Source organism: Camelus ferus, chromosome 5 (genome assembly GCF_009834535.1).
Source record: "Camelus ferus isolate YT-003-E chromosome 5, BCGSAC_Cfer_1.0, whole genome shotgun sequence".
Classification (NCBI taxonomy): domain Eukaryota; kingdom Metazoa; phylum Chordata; class Mammalia; order Artiodactyla; family Camelidae; genus Camelus; species Camelus ferus.
The window spans coordinates 50918679-50937594 of NC_045700.1; the positions used below are offsets into that span (position 1 = coordinate 50918679).

General features: G+C 36.0%; 1 protein-coding gene across 50 annotated transcripts in view; it reads right to left on the bottom strand.

Moving 5' to 3' along the window:
- TTN (titin) overlaps positions 1-18916 on the bottom strand; it is a 269971-nt gene that overhangs the window by 148716 nt on the left and 102339 nt on the right. For 46 of the 50 annotated variants that reach the window (XM_032479832.1, XM_032479831.1, XM_032479812.1 and 43 more), the window contains 29 exons: positions 18582-18791; positions 18298-18375; positions 18164-18190; positions 17693-17752; positions 17295-17378; positions 15653-15718; positions 14596-14649; positions 13311-13730; positions 12808-12870; positions 12363-12440; positions 12120-12197; positions 11422-11508; positions 11110-11190; positions 10007-10090; positions 9524-9607; positions 7434-7517; positions 7130-7210; positions 6904-6984; positions 6650-6733; positions 6298-6399; positions 5768-5875; positions 3845-3931; positions 3587-3655; positions 3091-3174; positions 2848-2931; positions 2478-2561; positions 2170-2253; positions 1355-1435; positions 874-1062 (listed from right to left, as the gene is read on the bottom strand). In XM_032479832.1, coding sequence (XP_032335723.1) covers positions 874-1062; positions 1355-1435; positions 2170-2253; positions 2478-2561; positions 2848-2931; positions 3091-3174; positions 3587-3655; positions 3845-3931; positions 5768-5875; positions 6298-6399; positions 6650-6733; positions 6904-6984; positions 7130-7210; positions 7434-7517; positions 9524-9607; positions 10007-10090; positions 11110-11190; positions 11422-11508; positions 12120-12197; positions 12363-12440; positions 12808-12870; positions 13311-13730; positions 14596-14649; positions 15653-15718; positions 17295-17378; positions 17693-17752; positions 18164-18190; positions 18298-18375; positions 18582-18791 — 2856 coding nt within the window. The remainder of the gene's footprint in view (positions 1-873; positions 1063-1354; positions 1436-2169; positions 2254-2477; positions 2562-2847; positions 2932-3090; positions 3175-3586; positions 3656-3844; positions 3932-5767; positions 5876-6297; positions 6400-6649; positions 6734-6903; positions 6985-7129; positions 7211-7433; positions 7518-9523; positions 9608-10006; positions 10091-11109; positions 11191-11421; positions 11509-12119; positions 12198-12362; positions 12441-12807; positions 12871-13310; positions 13731-14595; positions 14650-15652; positions 15719-17294; positions 17379-17692; positions 17753-18163; positions 18191-18297; positions 18376-18581; positions 18792-18916) is intronic. The other 4 variants (XM_032479785.1, XM_032479789.1, XM_032479808.1 and 1 more) reach the window with 4 other exon arrangements.

Consider the following 18916-nt stretch of genomic DNA (forward strand, 5'->3'; position numbering starts at 1 on the left):
AAAATAATACATCTTATCTACAGGGTAGCCATTGCCTCTAGAGGTGAGTGAGAATCAGAGATCCAAGTAGAAGAAGGTCTAAAAGACAAACTTACTGTTGCTGTTTCTGCCTTTCTATTTACTTTAATTAGGTAATTATGACTCTCTCTTATATACTGAGTTATCATTTCAGGTAGACAAAATCATGGTTAAAACTCCTCTCCACATAATATTGAGTTTTAATTCTATCTGTAAAACTACACAGAAAATTCTCAAAATTCAGCTACAAAACATCAGAAATTGAATAAGCAAAAGAACATTGATGCATTTCAAAATTCCAATAGAAACTTATTCTTCGAGTAAAATAAATCAATTTTTTGGAAGCGACTTATATACCTATAAATATGATCTTCATTAGATAAAACAGGAATGTTTGTGTTAGCCTTCTTCCCTCTCTTTGCTTTTGAACCAATCTTTGTCAAGTTTTGATGATGAGAACCCCAAGGGTAGTGTATTTTATCAACAGTCTATCATGCTTGATAGTAACAAGCTTCAGAATGAGAGATGCTCAGAAATTTTAACTCTTGTATTCGAATGATCACAACCACTTGAAGATAAACTCCTAACCTTTTTGGGAAACTTAGTGACATTTGCTATTTTATATATAAACAAAAATGAGAGGGAAAATGGATTATTCCCAGAACCAAAGCCTAACTGTAACCTTAAGATTTATAGAGATTTTTTTCCTAGAAGTTATTACAGAAAAAAAATTCTGAATTCACCCAGCAAAACAAAGTTCTTTACAAATTTTGGGGGGCATTAGAAAATTTTCTCCTGTTCTAATGGAATGGGCATGTATTTGATGTAGCGTCAGGTTTGCAGTTTTGCTCGTACCTGTGATGTACTCTTCATAATGTTCGACTTCGCGTTCCTCATACTCTTCATACTGCTCGTACTCTTCTGTTGGTTCGTACTCCTCAAATTCTTTATAATCATATTCTTCATAGTCTTCATATTCCTCTTCCCGTTGTACTTCTTCTTCTCGAGCATAAGACCATTCTTTCTCTTCTGTTACAGTTACTTCTGGAATAATATTGACAACAGCAGCATTTTACTTGATGCCCATTTAGGGACGACTGTGACAATGTGCTGTGATGTCATTCCTTGGTGATGGTCTCATGCACTGGTTATGGGAGACCCTGAATGCCCTTTGCTGGTCAAGGGATTACAGAGTGTACATTGCTATTTATGATTTCCAACGTTAGATTCCCTGCCTTTAGTCAACAATAAGGACGGGAGTCAAATTAGGAACTAGCAGGCAGAGAGCTGAATAGTTTCATGCTTCATTTTATTATTTAGTCAAAGCACAATGTACCTTTAGCAACATGAGGCTCTCTTTTTGGAACTTCAATGGATACCTTTTCTTCTTTAACAGCTCTTTTCCTGAGTTCAGTCACTTTAAAGAGAGTAATTATGAAAAGTGAATTGCAAGATTTGGAATAATATGTGTTAAGAGAAATCGTGTACATACAATCTAAGGACAAAGATGACCGTCACTGTGCTCATCATTTACATTTTCATTTAAGTGGTGAGAAAAACCAACAGGCTGGGAAATAAACATGGTTTAATATACATACAAATACTTTTTCTAGGTTACTTAATACTTAGAAGACATTGAATAACTTTTAGAAGATCAAGTAGTATTTATAAGAGAATTAAAAAAGACAACTAGACAGCATAAACAATGACTATCAAACAAACATGAGTCAGAAACTTCTGCTACAATAATAGTTTCTTCACTTTAATTCTAAAGTATTTTCATAAGCTCTACTAGCACAAGGTAGAAAACCGAGGATTTAAAAAATTTTTAATTTAGTCAAAGATTGCCACACGAAACAAGCACTTTGGTCAAGGAGTTTAGCATATAGACAAACAAGGATACATTAAAGACAAGTACATTTTAAGGGAAAGTATCTACACATGTTTGGTGGAGCTGTACTTTGTTTTCTGAGAAGAGAGAGAATATTTTCTGGTATCAGAAATGTTTAGTTTTGAGGTGATAGGGAATAGTATATGTGCATCATATACTTTGTAATATGTATTTAACTTACTTTCCCTAAGGGTCCCATTTTCTTTTGATTAGTTTCAATACCTACAAGCTTATTTAGATTCTAGGAGAAGTTGTTATACCTCTGGCTGGTGGTTCCTCCTCTTTTTTAGGTTTGAGTTTTGGAACTTTTTCTTCTGGAACAGCTCTCTTGGGTTCCTCGGGCACTTTAAAGACAGATTTCACTTTAAAGAATTGTTTTCCTCATTCAAACCACAAAAAGGTAGCTGTGTAATAGTAACTCAGACATAAAAGACTTGACATTTTCATAATTTCAAACATAAAACAACAACTGTAACAATAACAACAAAATCCAACACCCGCAACTAGTGTATTTGGTAAAGGGACTCAGGTAAGTACAATATTCTGTGTACTGAAAGGCCCCATGTACCTCTTGGTCTTGGAGGCTCCACTTTTTTAGTGACAGCAACATGAACTTTTTCTTCCTGGGTAATTTGCATGTGCCTCTCAGTCACTTGAAAGATAATTTTAGGATTAGGGGGTTACAGTACTTCAAGTGGAATTTTTAAAAAAATCTATTAACCAGAAAGTACTGTGATTTTAGAACATAATTTTACAAGGTATACACAAAGAAAGTTCACAACAGGTAAGTAATATTCCACCACAGACAAGGCAATAATACATCACTGCCACCAACACAGACCAATAGCCTCCAGGTAAAAGGTGCAACCCAAGGACAGCAGTGGGAGAACCGAGGACAAGACATGTTTCTAGTTGCTGAGCTGCGGGATTTCGTTTACCTTTGGTGGGAGGAGGTTCTTCTATCTTAGCCACTTTGGGAGGAGCCCTTTTCTCAGGAACTGGTTTCTTTGGCTCTTCTGGCACTTAAAAGACATTGGGCAACACAGTCAAGCATATGAATGTGAAAACACGCAACACAGGCACACTTATTTTCTTCTTAATATTATAAAAAGTTGAAGAATGAATCAATTTAAGATTTAAAAACACAAGCATTACTCAGGAATAAAGGAAAACCAATATACCTTTGGCAGGGGGCACCTTTTCCTTTTTGGGAACTGCAGCAGGAATTTTCTTTTCTGGCACAATTTTCTTAGGTACTTCAGGAACTTTAGAAAGATTAGATTGAAGAATGTTAGTTTGTATTACAGAAGAAGAGACTTGGTTTAGGAGTAAAGAACTCTTTTTTTTTTAAGATTATTCTTTAAAAAATTTATTTATTTACTTCTTGTTTTCTGGGGAGGAGGAGGTAATTAGGTTTGTTCGTTTGTTTGTTTATTTGATGGAGGTACTGGGGATTGAACCCAGGACTTCATGCATGCTAAGCATGCACTCTACCACTGAGCTACAACCCTTCCTGCAAGAACTCATTTTTTAAACAGATTACACAAACATTTATGACTACATTCACTAAAAATGTTTACACATATGTGCTGACAAAAACAGGCAGTTTTAAAACGGAAGGCATTATTAGAGCTATTAAGACAAATGGCATCTCGTTTCTTTAAGAGAGAATTGTACCTTTAGCTGGTGGAGGCTCTTCTATTTTAGCCGGAATTTTCGGTTTGGGTACAATTTTCTTCTCAGGCACTTGAAAAGATGATAAAATACGTTTGTAGAAGGTATTTTTCTTTTTAATAAAAATTTAAAGACTCTTCTTAATAAACATGATATTTATCAACATTTGTGATACAGACAAGAAATTAACTACAAGAGAACATTAAGAAGGGGACGAGCCAGACACACAGAGGGCCAGAGTTAATTTCAGAATCAGGATACCTTCAACTGCTTCGGCTTCCACCCTCTCAGAAACCAAGTGCAGCTCTTCTTCTTCTTCCACCACATATTCCTCAGGCTCTTCCATCACTTTAAAGACATCAATTTTAAAGAAGATTAGCTGTAGTGACTTTCATCTTTAACTTCAGCTGTACTTCAGTAGGTCAAAGAGTCATTAAGATAGTAAAGGTTTACCATGTGCCAAATCCCTGATTGTGCTCATTTAAAATACCCAAAGGAAAAGATTTTAATCAAAGCACACGCCCTAACAAATGGACTATGGGAGATACGTTTCAGTGATTTCATTTTTAAGTGTATTATTAAGATCACAATGCTTGTATTCACAGGAACAGGACAAGTACAAGACAGAAAAACAATTCCAGCGGCTAAGTGTACGAGAACACAGGAATTTGAAGATAAGTTTCAAAAATAACATAACACTCTAGATTTGAAGGCTGAGGGGCTTTCAGAAACATATACTTGAGGAATCATAAATCGGTTTACAAGAAAGAAAAGACCTGTATTGCACATGAAAAACCTACTGAAGACTTGGAAACAAGACTTTTTTCCCAGTTTATTGAGGGCAGGTATGGTAGGATAAGGCAAGAGTCTTCATATGATTTTTAAGCCTATGTGTATAAAGTTAATTATAGAATAGAAAGATCTAGTTACAAACACTAGAAGTAACATTAACAGGGAACCCCATCTCTTCTCTAAATTTCTTGAGCCTAATGAAAACATAAGAATATCTTAAAATGTCTCTCCTTTTAATTAGAGTCTATAGTACTAAAATGCATTTATAATGCATACTGTCAAAAAATAAAATTATATTCATGCAAGGAGAACTTTCCTCATGTACATGTTATGTTTGATTTCCCAAACATTTCTGGAAGGAATGGGGTCATCTTTGAATCCATCACATTCCTGACTTATGCCCAACATCTCGGCCTTTCCCAGGAAGCACCACAGAACTGGTAGCTTCCTCTAGGGAGTCATGTCTTGCTCTGCTCTAAGCTATTGCATTAAGACCGCATGTCTGGATTTCACATGCATTTTCTTCCAAGTGGAGAAGAGGCAGGGTATGTTTTGTTAGCCAGAGACACACTCAAGGGCATCTAACTGTACAATTCTATTCATCTTTTCATTGGGAAGACAGTTAACTTGTTAAGGCACCTATTGACTTCTCTTTAAAGCAGAACTACATTAGAATTTCTTAGTGAAGTTCTTTCAGATATACAGCTTTAGTCAGAATGCCGGATTTTAGCACTAAACCTAGTGGTGTCTCAATTCATCAAAAGATTATCCCCACATGGAAATAAAGCTCATTGTTCAATCCTTAAACTACAGAGAACTAGCATTATAGGTGTGGGAACATCTGAATAACTAGATGATCTAATTCAAGATATTATATGATTATTTTCTCCATACACAAGATATTTTAAAAACTCTGTGTTCAGTGTTTTACTCTCAGACCTGGCCTTGACTTCTGGAATATAATAAGGTAATGTAGTTTCTTACTCATTCAAAATCTGTGAGTCAGGACGCATTAGTGAGTTGTGCTTTATGTTACCCATGTTTTAGACATCAGACTACCAAGGTGAAGATTCTGCCAACCCACTATATATTGAAACCAAGTCCTGTCTACCGGAGGGATAAAAGTATATGGAGACACCTGCACCATTAGTTACCCCTAAACATGAAGCCTTGTTTTCTATATAGCCAAATAAGAGGGGAGGAGAAGCAATACCCTGGGTGTGTACTCTAATTAATGCTCCTGAATCCTGTGTTTTGCTCAAAAGATACAACAATAAGGTCAGTCGATGTTCACTGAATTTGTGTCACTTTCATTAATCAGATAAAACCATCTGGGAAGGAAAATAGCTCATCAAGACTCCAGATCACCTCTGGCTTATTTGCATTGTTTACCTTCATATTCTGTAACCTCCACTTCCTCCTCCTCCTCCTCTCTTTCCTCTTCTCTATAAACTGAAACGGATATTCTTTCCTCTTCTTTTGAGTAACTCCATTCCTCCTCTGCAGATATTTTAAAAGATAAGATTTAATTTAAATTCAGCCTAAATATCCTGAAATACTGATAACAGCCATGTGTTCCCTCCAGATGGAAAATGCTCTTCTAGCTGCTTAGGGTGTGTCCATAGGACTTCCTCATTAGAAGAAGGAGCAGGCTGATTTCAGATAAGGGGGCACTACAGCCCAAGACTGAGAAGAACACTCAAATTAGGTCCAAGTGTGGCCGCTTTCACAATTACCACGTTTTCAGCACCCCATTCACTCTCTTAAAATGATTCAGGACCAACAGAGACACAAAAGACTCAGTCTTAGAGGCTACAATAGACAGATACTGATAAAGACAACTTCTAAATTAAACGGTGTGGAAAGAAGATGCAGAGGAAACACATGCAAACTCATTTCTCCCCTCACTTCCGGTCAGATACCTTCGTGCCGCATGACTTCCACTCTTTGAGGAACTGCAACAGATAGTTTTTCCTCAGCAGCAAATCTTTTTTCTTCTACGACAGTTTTCTTAGAAACTTCAGCTTTAAGAAAGCATTAAAGTGGAAGTTTAAACATCAAGAATCTTAACAGTTCTCTCTCCCTAAAGTTGGGGGAAGATTAGCACAGTACACCACTTTCACTAGCAAAATGGGAAACAAGTACACATCACGAGTACATACACACAAAAATTCTATCTGAAGAGAGACAAAGGGTGGGTACAAGAAGACACCAGATAGGAAAAAGAATCCACTGGCTAAAAGACTTTTGTCAGAGGCTTGAAACAAATCCTACCTCGGGGAGGAGGGGCTTTCTTAGCGACAGGAACTGGCACAGGAACTTTCTCCTCTGGGACAGGTTTCTTGGGCAGAGCTGGCACTTTAAAAACATTGTGCACTTTTAGAACCTCACTGTTATCTCACTGAAGCCCAACACGAAACACAGATACATACTCACAGTGCACATATGTCACAAAACTAACAAAATCATCATTTGCCTTGGAACATAATATTATAAAGGTGATTCTTGGGAAGATGGAGAGACAATACCTTTTGGTGGTGGAACTTCCTCCTCTTTCCGAGGAACAGGTCTTTTTTCTTCGGGAACTTTCTTCTTTGGTATTTCTGGCACTTAAAGGATAGTATTTGATTTAAAAATTCTCAGAAGGGCAAAGTAAATGAGTAACACAGAAATGGTAGGCCCATGAAAGAACACATGCAATTAAAGAAGCTTGAAGGGAAGACAAGGTTATCTCATGGTGATAGGACTGGGTACCTGCTGGTGGGGGAGATTCCTCTCTTTCAGTGATGACGGTTACTTTTTCTTCTGTGACAACCCTCTTCTGTACTTCAGGAACTTGAAAAGACATTAATTTTTACAGTTGACTTCATATTTTCCAAAGTAGCTAATGGCCAGTTATTTTGTAAGAAAGTAGGCAGGTGGACAGGCACTTTTGTTGAATTCTTACACCATAAAACATTCATTTGGAATTACACAAACTAAATCAACAGATAATTAAACACAAAAATGTTTCGGACTCAAGATGTAAAAATAGAGCTTCTTTACTAAGTCACTATACCTTTAGCTGGTGGAGCTTCCTTTTTCTTTGGAACAGGAACAGGAACCTTTTCTTCAGGGACAGGTTTCTTGGTCACCTCTGGGACTTAAAGTTTTGAAAATAAAATGTTAGTTCAGATATAGATCACTTTTATGAATGGACAGAGGCACATACACAAATCTTTATGTAGTTGTTACAGATTTTCTATGCATTGGCAAAATAATGCAGAAAATTAAACTATTGTGTTCTAAAGGTCACAACGTGGTAAATGTCCCAAGTAATGTTACAGAGGCCTTCAGACAATTAAAAATGAGTTATATACAAGAAGAATGTGTACAGAATTCATTCTTTCTCTATGTATTAGTACACTTTTGATAAAAACTAATTAGTCAGTAATTACACGAACAATATAGCGTGTGGGTATGGTATATAGAAAAATCTCGAGAAATGGAGTCTATGAAATCTCGAGAAATGGAGTCTATAATGACAATGGGTGGAATTTACCTAAGACTACCTTTGACTAAGATGTTGTTAGAACCGTTGTATATCTTTATCGTTACTATTTTTTTCCATTTATCTTCTGGTTTTTTTTTTTTTTTTTTTTGGTGTAGTGTGTACAAAACTCAAGAAACACTTATGCTAGGGTAGCTCTCTCAATCTGACATCCGTGTGTCAGTGGCTTTGGGGAGTTCTGTATGCAAAATTTTGTGGATATGTATATATGTGTTTTTCTCTAAGATAATCTCCCTAGTTTTCTACAGGGTCTATGACCCAAAAAGTGTTTACAAATGGGTTTAATTTACATCTTCTAAGTGTTGATGATGGTGAGGTTTTAACTGGCAGATGTAGCTTATCAGCAGGCATTATCGGTAAAAATTGCTTCCATTTTAAATAAGATATTGACAGTTTTCATGAACCCCTGCACCTCTACACTTGTATTTGTAGTATCTTGATATAATTATACAGATACACATTTATGCGTGTACATCATATGTTGTGCATACATGAGAGGTTTATACATACATGTTACTAAATGTATTTATTTTTATGAATAAATAAGACATGTTTCTTTGTCTCCTTAGGAGTGACCAAGAGACTTTGGTATTAGTACTGGTTTTCATAATATAACCTTTTGATTATAATCATTATATTTTATTTTCACATAATCATTATTATTTTAATGATTAGGTAATTAGAGATTATTCTTTAAAAATCATTTGATAAAAAACTCTGAAATAGCCAGGAGCCTGAGAAAGACAGAAGTAGATCTGATTCGGGAAGAAAATGAAAATATAGAGAAATCAGGCAAAGGGGAGAACAACTTAAAATGCATGATTTCAGTAAGTCTGCTTTCTCCCAAGCTGGATTATGCTGAATTTCTCTGTAACTGACCAGATATGTGTGGTTTGTAGCTGCATAACCTCCATGAAGTAGTGTCTTTTATCACAAAACCCCCAAAACCAACCAAATCCAAAAAAGCATAGCAAGGATTAGCACATCTGAATCCAAACATACCTATCTAAAAGGTTCCCTGACTCACTAATTAGATAATTGTAACATTTACGGCAAATATTGATGTTCAATTAATGTCTCAAGAAACATGGTGAAAAGTGTCAAAAACTGAGGTTTCCAACTACTCAAGAGCACGGATTATTGACTTTTCAGAGGAGTGGCAGTTACCAGCAGCACTGTGCACGTCTTTATCTAGTTAACATTCAGTTCTGCCAAACTCTCTCCGGTATCTCACTGTAACTCAGGAAATGTTTTTTATTAAGAACAAGTCATATAGTTCAGGGGTGAAAGGGTTTTTCTTAGAAGCATCCCTGTAGGATATGAGTTTCACAAACAGTTCTTCTTTCTCGAAGAGAAGGAAGATATTAAAAATTTAAGATAGCAGTTTGATATAGTTACTTTTAAAAATAGCTTCTTTTAATGTTTGGTATCATAAATAATGTATGTCAAGAGTACAGTTCCTGAAGCTGACAAACAAATGAAAACACCAGGGGCATGTAAAAGACACGAAATAAAAAGACAGCATAGTACAAAGACTGTATAAAACAAAGGACTGGCATGTGGGGCAAAGGGCTGCCCAGTGATCAGTTCTGGTGTACCTTTCGGGGGAGCGGGAGGTTCCTTCTTGGGCACAGGAACTGGCTTTTTCTCCTCTGGCACAGGTTTCTTTGGAACTTCAGGAACTTTAAAGACACCATTGTTGAAACAATGTTGAGAACTCTAGTCTCCTTCTGAGATACTTACGATTACATTAAAGCTTAACTCCTCAATAAGAGTGTAAGAATTTAGGAAGTAATTTAATATGCTCTACCCGTAATGAAAATCCATGCTAAGTACATCAGTACCATAGAGACACTACATATATTACATGAAGCCAACAAAGACCCAATCAACATGGTCTGGAGTCTTAAAGTGTTATTGGCACTTACATAACATATTGCCACGAATTAATGAAATCAACATACACAGAATTAAATATATTACAAATGGTTTACAGGTGCTATTCCATTAACACAGATCCCATAGAAAAAGGTACAAGAAGACAGACACTGTGACTTTTTTTTTCAAAACTATGATTCTACCTTTGGCTGGTGGGGGTTCCACCTTTTTAGGAACGGGAACAGGGACCACTTCTTCTGGGACTGGTTTCTTGGGTGGCTCAGGGACTTTAAAAAAAAAAAATGGGCAGTTGTTGAGAAATTGTGCATTTTGATAAGGCATATGCTGTTACGAGACTCAAAGAGTAGACATTCTGGTTTTATACCAATTGAATGCAAGAAAGTTATGTGTTACAAACAAGGATAAAAGGCAAGGGACCAGTAGCTAATTAGAAACTGCTGTGGCTGTTATTCACTTCTAACTGCAGGAACCTCCACCTTCCTCAGAACAAGTAGGAGTAGGAGGAGCATCCCTTCCTCAGAGGTGCAGTGCCTGCTCCTCAGACACCAGTTTTAGAAACTTTTATAAAGCAGCTGTGTTATAACAATTGCATTAGACTATCTTAAATAATTTTTGTATTCTAATCGTTTAACAATTTGACTGGGGGTGGGAGAGATTGGTGGTGGGAGGAGAGCCCTAATTTGTTTCTGCTGCCGATTTCCAAGTTCCGACTACCCTGGTGGTGCAAATACACACATCCTGGCTAAAAGCCTTGACACTGCTGTTGTAGAGTTGGGAGGGGATACGCAGCAGTGCACAACCACCCAGTATTTCCACCACACAGATGCAACTGACAAACAACTTCAGAAACATAGACAGCAGTAAAATAGGAAGTAGTGAGTTTTGAGCATTTATTAACGTAGTTTTAAATATAATTTATTTAATTGTAAGTTTATATAATGTAACTTTTAATCATGGAGGTGTTAAACGCTGGTTAGCAAAATTCCTGAAAATCTAACCATCAGCTCTGGTGAGCGGGTATCAGCTGGCTCCAGGACATTGCATTTCCATTTCCTAATAGCTGGTCACTAGATTGTAAGCTCTCTGAAGTGGGGCGGGGGGCAGAGCCTCCAAGAATTCTCATTCCTCTCTCTGGGACCCTCTTCATGGTCTCCTCATCCCCCTGTGAGGTTCTTTATATACAGTGGCTCTAGGTCTGCAGACTGTGTGACTAAATCTATTAAATATTCAGATATTTACTATGGAACTTTTAAAAGATTTTAAACTTAGAATGAATCACTAATACCTTTAGGTGGAGGCTCAGTCTTTTTGGAAACAGCGACGTGAACTTTCTCTTCGGTAATGATTTTCTTTTGTACTTCGGGGACTTTAAAAAATGTACATTTTAGTTACTGGTGTGCCGTACTGTGGGTGGTAATTATAATTTACAAAGAGTATTTAAATGCAAATTTAAACAGACAAATGTGAAATGAAAAGATGACAGATTCACAAGGAGACAGGGATGGCCACACAATCACAGCTTAGGTAAGAAGAAGAGGGATACGTATCCATCAGAAGCCCTTCCATTTGAGTCCCCAGATTCAAATGTGCCTGATACCTGTGACTGACACCTCCTCCTCTGTGTGAGAAGCAAGGAACATCTTTTCTTCTGAAATAACCATCTTCTTTGTATGTACAGCCGGTACTTTAAAGAGAGTATTTCACATTAGTACATCTTTTTCCAGGTTGAGACATCAGATCAAATACACGGGTTGTACACTATATTTAAGTCCTTAGACACAGAAGGAGTGGGTTAATAAGACAGCTTGAGAACAAGTTCAGCATTGACAAGAAGACAAAGCGTGTTTTGATCTACAGGAACAAACAACCCATGCAGCCTTTATCAAACAGTATTAAATGGGAATCAAATAGACACAACTTCTTCACACGGGATGTGGTGCTTTCCCAAATCCATTAGGGTTTATTCATACAAGTGAGAGGATGGGGACCATTATATGGAATGGAATGCATTGCATAGTAAAGTTAGAAGACTAGTGATCAAACACAAAACCTTCCTTAAATTTAAAAAAAAAATTATGTAATTTTAAAGCCAAACTAAAAACATAGATAATGTTATTATTAACTTAAATTATATAAATGTGCAATGTCAAATGTATATTATATAATATAATGTACATAATATGTATTTATTTTGGTGATTTCAGATTCGTGAATTGTTCAGGACTATATGTATACATAACCATATACATCAATAAAAATGTTTAAAACTTGTAGCTAAAAGACAAAAATGTATACCTTTCACTTCAATAACTTCTTCCTGCACTGGAGTCCGAGAAGGTTTTTGTGGAACAATCTTCTTTGAAACTTCAGGTACTTAAAAAATATGTACAAATATATTTGTATTGTGAAGAATATTGTTTTGCACAAAAGTTTAAAATATATTAGTTTAGAGGACTATATAAACAACTAACATGTGACTATATATCAATAAACAGGTTACTTGTGTACATGGTACTAGGATGTTTTAAATGATAATACCTTTGGTGACTTGAACTTTTTCTTCTTCCATTCTTCGAGAAGTCTTTTCAATTTTTTCAACTATGGGCTTCTTTACAACTGCAAGCATTTTAAAGAAATTGCAGTACTTTTAGAATTTCTATTAAAATAGTCTCTTTTTCTCTCATTTTTTTTTAAAAAAGAGAGAGACACGTTTGTTGCACTGAAGTTTAAGTACAAGCTTCTGTACCTCAAGTATTTTGGTTATATTTTATTGTATATTTACCATAACAATCTTTTTATCATCTTTTTATGTTTGCATTAAATTAATCAGGTAGATAGTCTTAGGGAAAAAATCATTGCTACAATGAAGCTTTGAGAAGAAGTTGTGCCTATTGGATTGAACTGGTGATTCATACATCTTTGCCCACAAGCTGTGATAACGATGTTGATGCTCTGACCTATTGACATCATTCTGACGACATACCTTTAGGAGGTGGTGCTGCTTTCTTTTCGGGCACTTTTGCTGGAATTTTCCTCTCTTGTGATTCTTTAACAAAAACACAGGAATAAGAAGGGGTGCTTGAGTAGGTAGGTTCTACTAGAGTGTATCAATTGGCAAATGATATAAGTTAAGAGTAACACTGAACTGTGTAAATTATTGTATATTTGGGAACTTTACTGCTAAAGGGATTTTTCCTGCTGGATTTAGAAGCAGGATCAAACAGAGATGCAGCAAGGCAGTGAAAGTAAAACTTGAACTTCCGCATTAGAAAAGGGCACTTGCAATTTAGTCTCCATAATAGGATGAAATGATTCAACTTACAATGTCATGAAAGTAACTGAAGAAAACAACTGTTAAAGCTTCTAAAGATTCCTAACTTTAAAAAATGCAAATGGTCATCTATTTCATATCTATTGTAAATCAGGTTAATAACACTGAAAATATCAAGAACTGAGCAAAAATGAGGAAGAGAGAAAAAAAATTACCCAATGAATACACTCCTTCATAAACCTCCTTTTGAACTTGGATGACCTCTCCTTCTTGATAAGTCTCTTCCCATTCTTCCTCCTCTTCGTCATAACCTTCTGCCCTTTCATAGTATTCTTGCCCTTCTTCAAAATCTTCTTCCCATTCCTCGTGAACTTCCCTTTCAGCTTCGACCTTGGTCTCTTCATAGTCTTCATCTGGTTCCTCATAATAAGGTTCCTCAAATGGCTCTGTGTATGGTTCCATCTCTAGTTCGTCATAAGGTTCTTCCACAGATTCTATGAAAAGTCTCTTCTCCTCATAGACTGCTTGCTTTTTCTCATACACAGCTTCTTTTTCTTTCTGAACCTCCTTCTTTCTGGTTATGGTTGTGATTTTCACTTCTTCCGCCTTGGAGGATACATCGATAATTTCAGCAGCTAAAATAAATAAATAAATTTTAAAAGATAATATTAGCATATTAATTATATCCATATAGTTATTTCACTAAATGAAAGTCAATGTGGTAAAGCAATATCAGTATTTCAGATCTCAGCATTATATTGATCATTTACATTTTTTGTGTTGGTTCTGTTTGCATTTTTGTCTATTATGGAACACAGTCAGGAGTGTCAAGATATACTCTCCTCTTAACTTGAGGGTTTTTCTGGTGTGAACAAAATGGCATTTGGCAAATATTATCAAATAGAACACATCTTCCATTGTTTTAGGAGAGCTCCAGGGTGCAAAATCCTTAGTTCTTTTCCCCATGGATTATCTTAATATTTGATCATTTTATGGAATTTATATTTAATATTTCTAGTTATTTAAATGTCCAATTATTCTTTTAAAAACAGTATTAATTTTAAAGCTACATTTTAGACTATCGACTATAACTCTTCAGTTTAATAAAGATAATATTTAGAATTATGTAACCAAATCAATCCATTGCTTTTATAGAACAACTTAAAGAAAATGAAGGCTAACATTATTTATATGATTCTTAACATTTGCCTTAGCTACAGCTGAAACAATCAGGGGTGACCCCTCCCTCTCTAGCCCTCAGCACTTCTTTCCCCGTGCTCCTTGCCCTGAGGCTGCACAAACGTCTGCCTGTGTTTCCTTTCCTGGTATCAGAGCAACAGGTAGTAGCCATCCCTGCTAATGCTAATTTTACTAGAGCAGAGGAGATGCTACAACTTTGCAGGAAGTGAGAAGCCTGATACACAGAAATAAGAATACAATGCAGAGATGCAGCTCTCAGAAATAGAGTCAAATATTTAATAATTTAGTAATTGCATTTACCTTTTGCTGGAATTAAAGCAGTAGGAGGTGGGGGCTTCTTGGCAACCTCTGGGACTGTAAAAACATAAAGCAGACATTTATTTTTAGATTATGCATTTTTTAATGCTTACTAACCTTGCACACCCTTATTAGTCACGTGTATGACCTGATGCTACTAGTCATATATCAAAGACTTATATAATGTCCAAATTTAGCTCCCCAGAAATGCTATGCAATGCTGTATTAATGAGAATGCAGGGAGGCTGAAATTTTATTAGTTTAGGTTGATTTAAAACACTTTAAATTAACATGAAACATGAGAATATTCAATATGCCTAATGCTAAAAAATAACGCGTGTTTAATTTTTTCAGTGAATAACAGTAAAGTCCAGGCTTTTGAGCTGCTTCTTATTCTATAATGTTTCACAAATCACCAATCAGAAAGAAGTCTCAGTGAATGGTGCTTTGTGCTCCTGGATTCTCCTGTTAGGAGGTTCCTGTGCTCTAATCTTAGCCAAATAGCTTTCTTGGAGAAAAATATTTGTTTAAACCTAGTTATCCAATTTTCTTCCTAAAAACTTTCTAGGATAAAGAAAAAATAGTCATTAAATTGGTCCTCCTGCAAAATAGTTCTTTTTTTTTTTTTTTTCTGTAAGTACTGGCATTTAGCTCAGGTGAACCAGGAAGGATGCTGACTTTGGCTGGAGCCGCCCCTTGAAACCAGCACCAGCCCTTGACCTTCTATTGGTGCGACTCGATCAAGACAAGCTGTTGTACTAGACCAGCTGTTGCCTTCTTTAAATTACCATCCAGAGATAAGAAGAACTCTCTAGTGTTGCCATTGGGTGCTATGGGCAGACACAGGCACAAGGGGACAGGGGAAGAAAAAAGGGGTGTGGCAAGAAAGTTGAGAAAGAAAAAGTAAAAACTGAGTCAAAGAGGAGGGTGAGAATGAGTGAAGGATACGGTACCATTTTGTGAATTCACACTCTTACCCTTCCTCTCTCTTCCACTATTTGGGATTTAAATGTTAACCAAGAGAAAGGCAGTAAGACTGAATTTTGATTAACTGTACTACCTTCAGGTGGTGCCTCTTTGGGCTTTGCGACTCTTTTAGCATCTTTCTTCACAGCCTTTTTGGTCACTGAAAAATGAGATATCAGATGTAAATTACTAAAATGTTTTCAGGAAACTAGGAGGTTTATTGAAATGGTTTATTTTTTTCACATGTTTTGATGGTAACAAGAGACTCTGCACATTATTCCAAGACACCTGTTTCAGAAAGACCTCGGACTTGAAAGCAGAAAACTTTTTTGGAAGGAGAGAGAATATGTAGGGTGATTTTACATCTTCACTGATTTTATACTTGCTTAAAGTTTTCGAAACATCTAGGGTGAGCCTAAGTGATATCATGAATAGAAAAGGTACATCTTTTCTTCTTTGTTTCACTTAGGTAAGAACACTTTAAATATGTCAGGAAAAAGACTAAGAAGTGAATTAGTAACAGTAAAGTCCTATCTATGCTATAAGGTGGAAACTTTCTTTTACTGTTGCTGACATTATACCCTGATCGTGGTCCCTGACCATAACTTGATTATGGCTCCTAGTACTCATGAATAAATAACACTGTTTTGCATTTTTAAAGCACAATTTAATTTCTCAAGTTTCCCACTGGGTATTTAAACTTAGTCATGTTGACACTAACACTCAAAGAATAAATCATTAAGATAAATTATTATTCCTGACAACAAATAGAAGTGGAAATCCATTTTACGAATTTTGATTCTTGCTCCTTTTTGCTATCAGAAGTAGATGAAATATAGTTAACTATATTCATATAAATTTAAAAAAATGTTTTTCTTTGTTATTGAGTCATAAAGCTGGAAGTGTCCTTTTTTTTAAACTGAATTTCCCCTGAAGCTGACTGAAAATTAGCTCAAGCTTTTGACACCAATTGCAGTGGTTATTAGGGGACTAGCGAGTCAAACCCTGGGAAACCACTACAGTAATGGTGGCTTGGCTTTGGAAAAATGTGACTTTGACATGTAGAATTTTTTTCCTGATGATGCTGGGAGAATTCTAACAGCAAGTCTGAACTCCCCAGAACTCTGGAAAGGAAGTCTGATGACTAATTAGTTGAGCAGCTTGGTGACACAAATAGTATAATTTATCTATTAAAACATTTGAAAAAGACAATTCTCTGGCACACTCAAGAGTTTACTGGAGAGCTCTTTCTTTAGCTTAAAGAAAAATGAAATCTATCAAAAATATTTTAAATCATAATTTTTGTATAAAATGGTGAATTTTAAAAAGTAGCTAATAGTGTAACTGAGAAAAAACACAAGCTATAATCTTCACCTTGACTATACCTAATATGTTTTATTTCTATAAGCTTCACTAGAATTTGATTCTATCATTTTATTGTTATGTATTGTAGTTAGGAAAATATGAAATGTGTAATCAGTTTGCCACTAATGCTTAAGTTATTTCTTTAAAAATATTTTAATATTAAACATCGTATTTGGTTTGTCTGATGATTTTCAGACTTTTAGGCGCATGTCTCACATAACTTAGTTAATACTTAGAGCAAATAATTCACATTTTAAAAGGCAGTTCAACCTGCTGACCACTAGAGGGCCAACGTGTTTCATTAAACAATTTTCTAGGTCTGCAATAGTTACATTCTCTATTTTGACATCCAGGCAAATAACATGTAATACCTTCAATACGTTTTGCTGGTGGTTTCTTTTCTTCAGGTAATGGTAGCAACAGAGGGATAGGAGGAACAGCCGTAGGAGGAATTTCTGAAGAAAATAAATGCCATTATAAGTAACATGGTTTGGTTTCTTATTTTGTGTGAAATACAATGAAAAGTCTCATGCATTTCTTGCAGTACTTCAAAAGTGTTAGAGTACCAATTCATCAATCAGAATAAAAATAGCACTTATTTATAACTGTAACTACTCTTTTGCTTTGATTTGTAATCACACAGGCGAAGATGACGTGGATGGGTTTATTCTTGCTTTATGCTGCGGTTTGGCGTAGGTAATGTCCTGGCGGGGTTGGGGGGGGTGGAGTACTGCCGCTTCAGGCTCAGGAGTCGCGCGCTGGGACTTACCTTCTGGTGGCACCGCTCTGATAGGCATGGTGGGGATTGGAACTCTGGAATCAGGAATGTCTGAAAGGGACATTTAATAATGATAAGCACAGAGAGACTGAAGACACAGATATTTATTAGACAACTAAGGTGTGTTTGACTGCCAGGCATTTCCAACAGCAGAATCTAATATGCAGACACAAAGATATTAAGATTCTTTTGTGTGTAACCACACAGGCAAATCTATTCCCTATGAAGATGTGTTTTGTTCTATGGCCACATCGTTTGGCTTGATACTAGATAGCAGCTGAATGTGACCTCAGAACCTCTAATTTCCCAAACTCACAAAGCCTAACATGTATTATTTTCCTGAAAAACATTCTGTTGAAAAAAAGAAATCGTATTTGTAGATATGTTCGTTTGGCTTCTATTATTTACAAAATTACACTAAATGTATTGTAAGCGAGGATTGATTTTTTTTTTTTAACTTACCTGGAGGCTTCATCTCAAGTTTGATTTCTGCAAAAGAAAAAAAAAATGATGTTTTTTAAAATTGAGAATGGTCTTGGCAGGCTACTTTGTTTCAGATGGCCGTGTGATTTTAATGGGGTGTTTTGTTCTCTGACCTTTAGTTGTTAAGTACAGCTCTGCTGTGCTTCTGGCTTCACCTCTCGGCTCCAGTCGAGCAATTACTGAGTAGACACCTAAGGGAAAAAATCACAAAACGCTTGCTTTCTGATATGTTTGCAAATAACATTTCTTTATTTCCAAACAGCAAGTACTTATTTATATTCCTCTTTCCTAAAAAAGTAATCTAGATAGAATTACAACGTTTAAGGGTAAACTAGGACAGAAATCTAAAAACAAAGTTTAAATTCTAAATTCACAGGGACACTGTCTATTAAGTTACCTTCGTCATCTGGGGTCACGTTGTGGATGGTCATATAATGGCACCGACCATCATTCCTAAAGTTGTATTTCTGGCTCTCGGTCAGTTCTGTTGGCCCTTTGTACCATGTTACAATGGCGTCATCAAAGGACACTTCACACTCGAAGGTGGCAGATTGATGTTCACTCACCACGATGTTCTGTATGCGCCTCGTAAACTGAATTGGTTCAGCTGTTTAAGTACAAAAAGAGTTCAAAGTTAGATTGCACAGGGAAGAATTTCTTTCGCTGTGCTTTCCCCCCAAGACGTTTAAAGTCTCCATCTTTTTATCCAACTGGAAAATAGCAGAAAAAAGG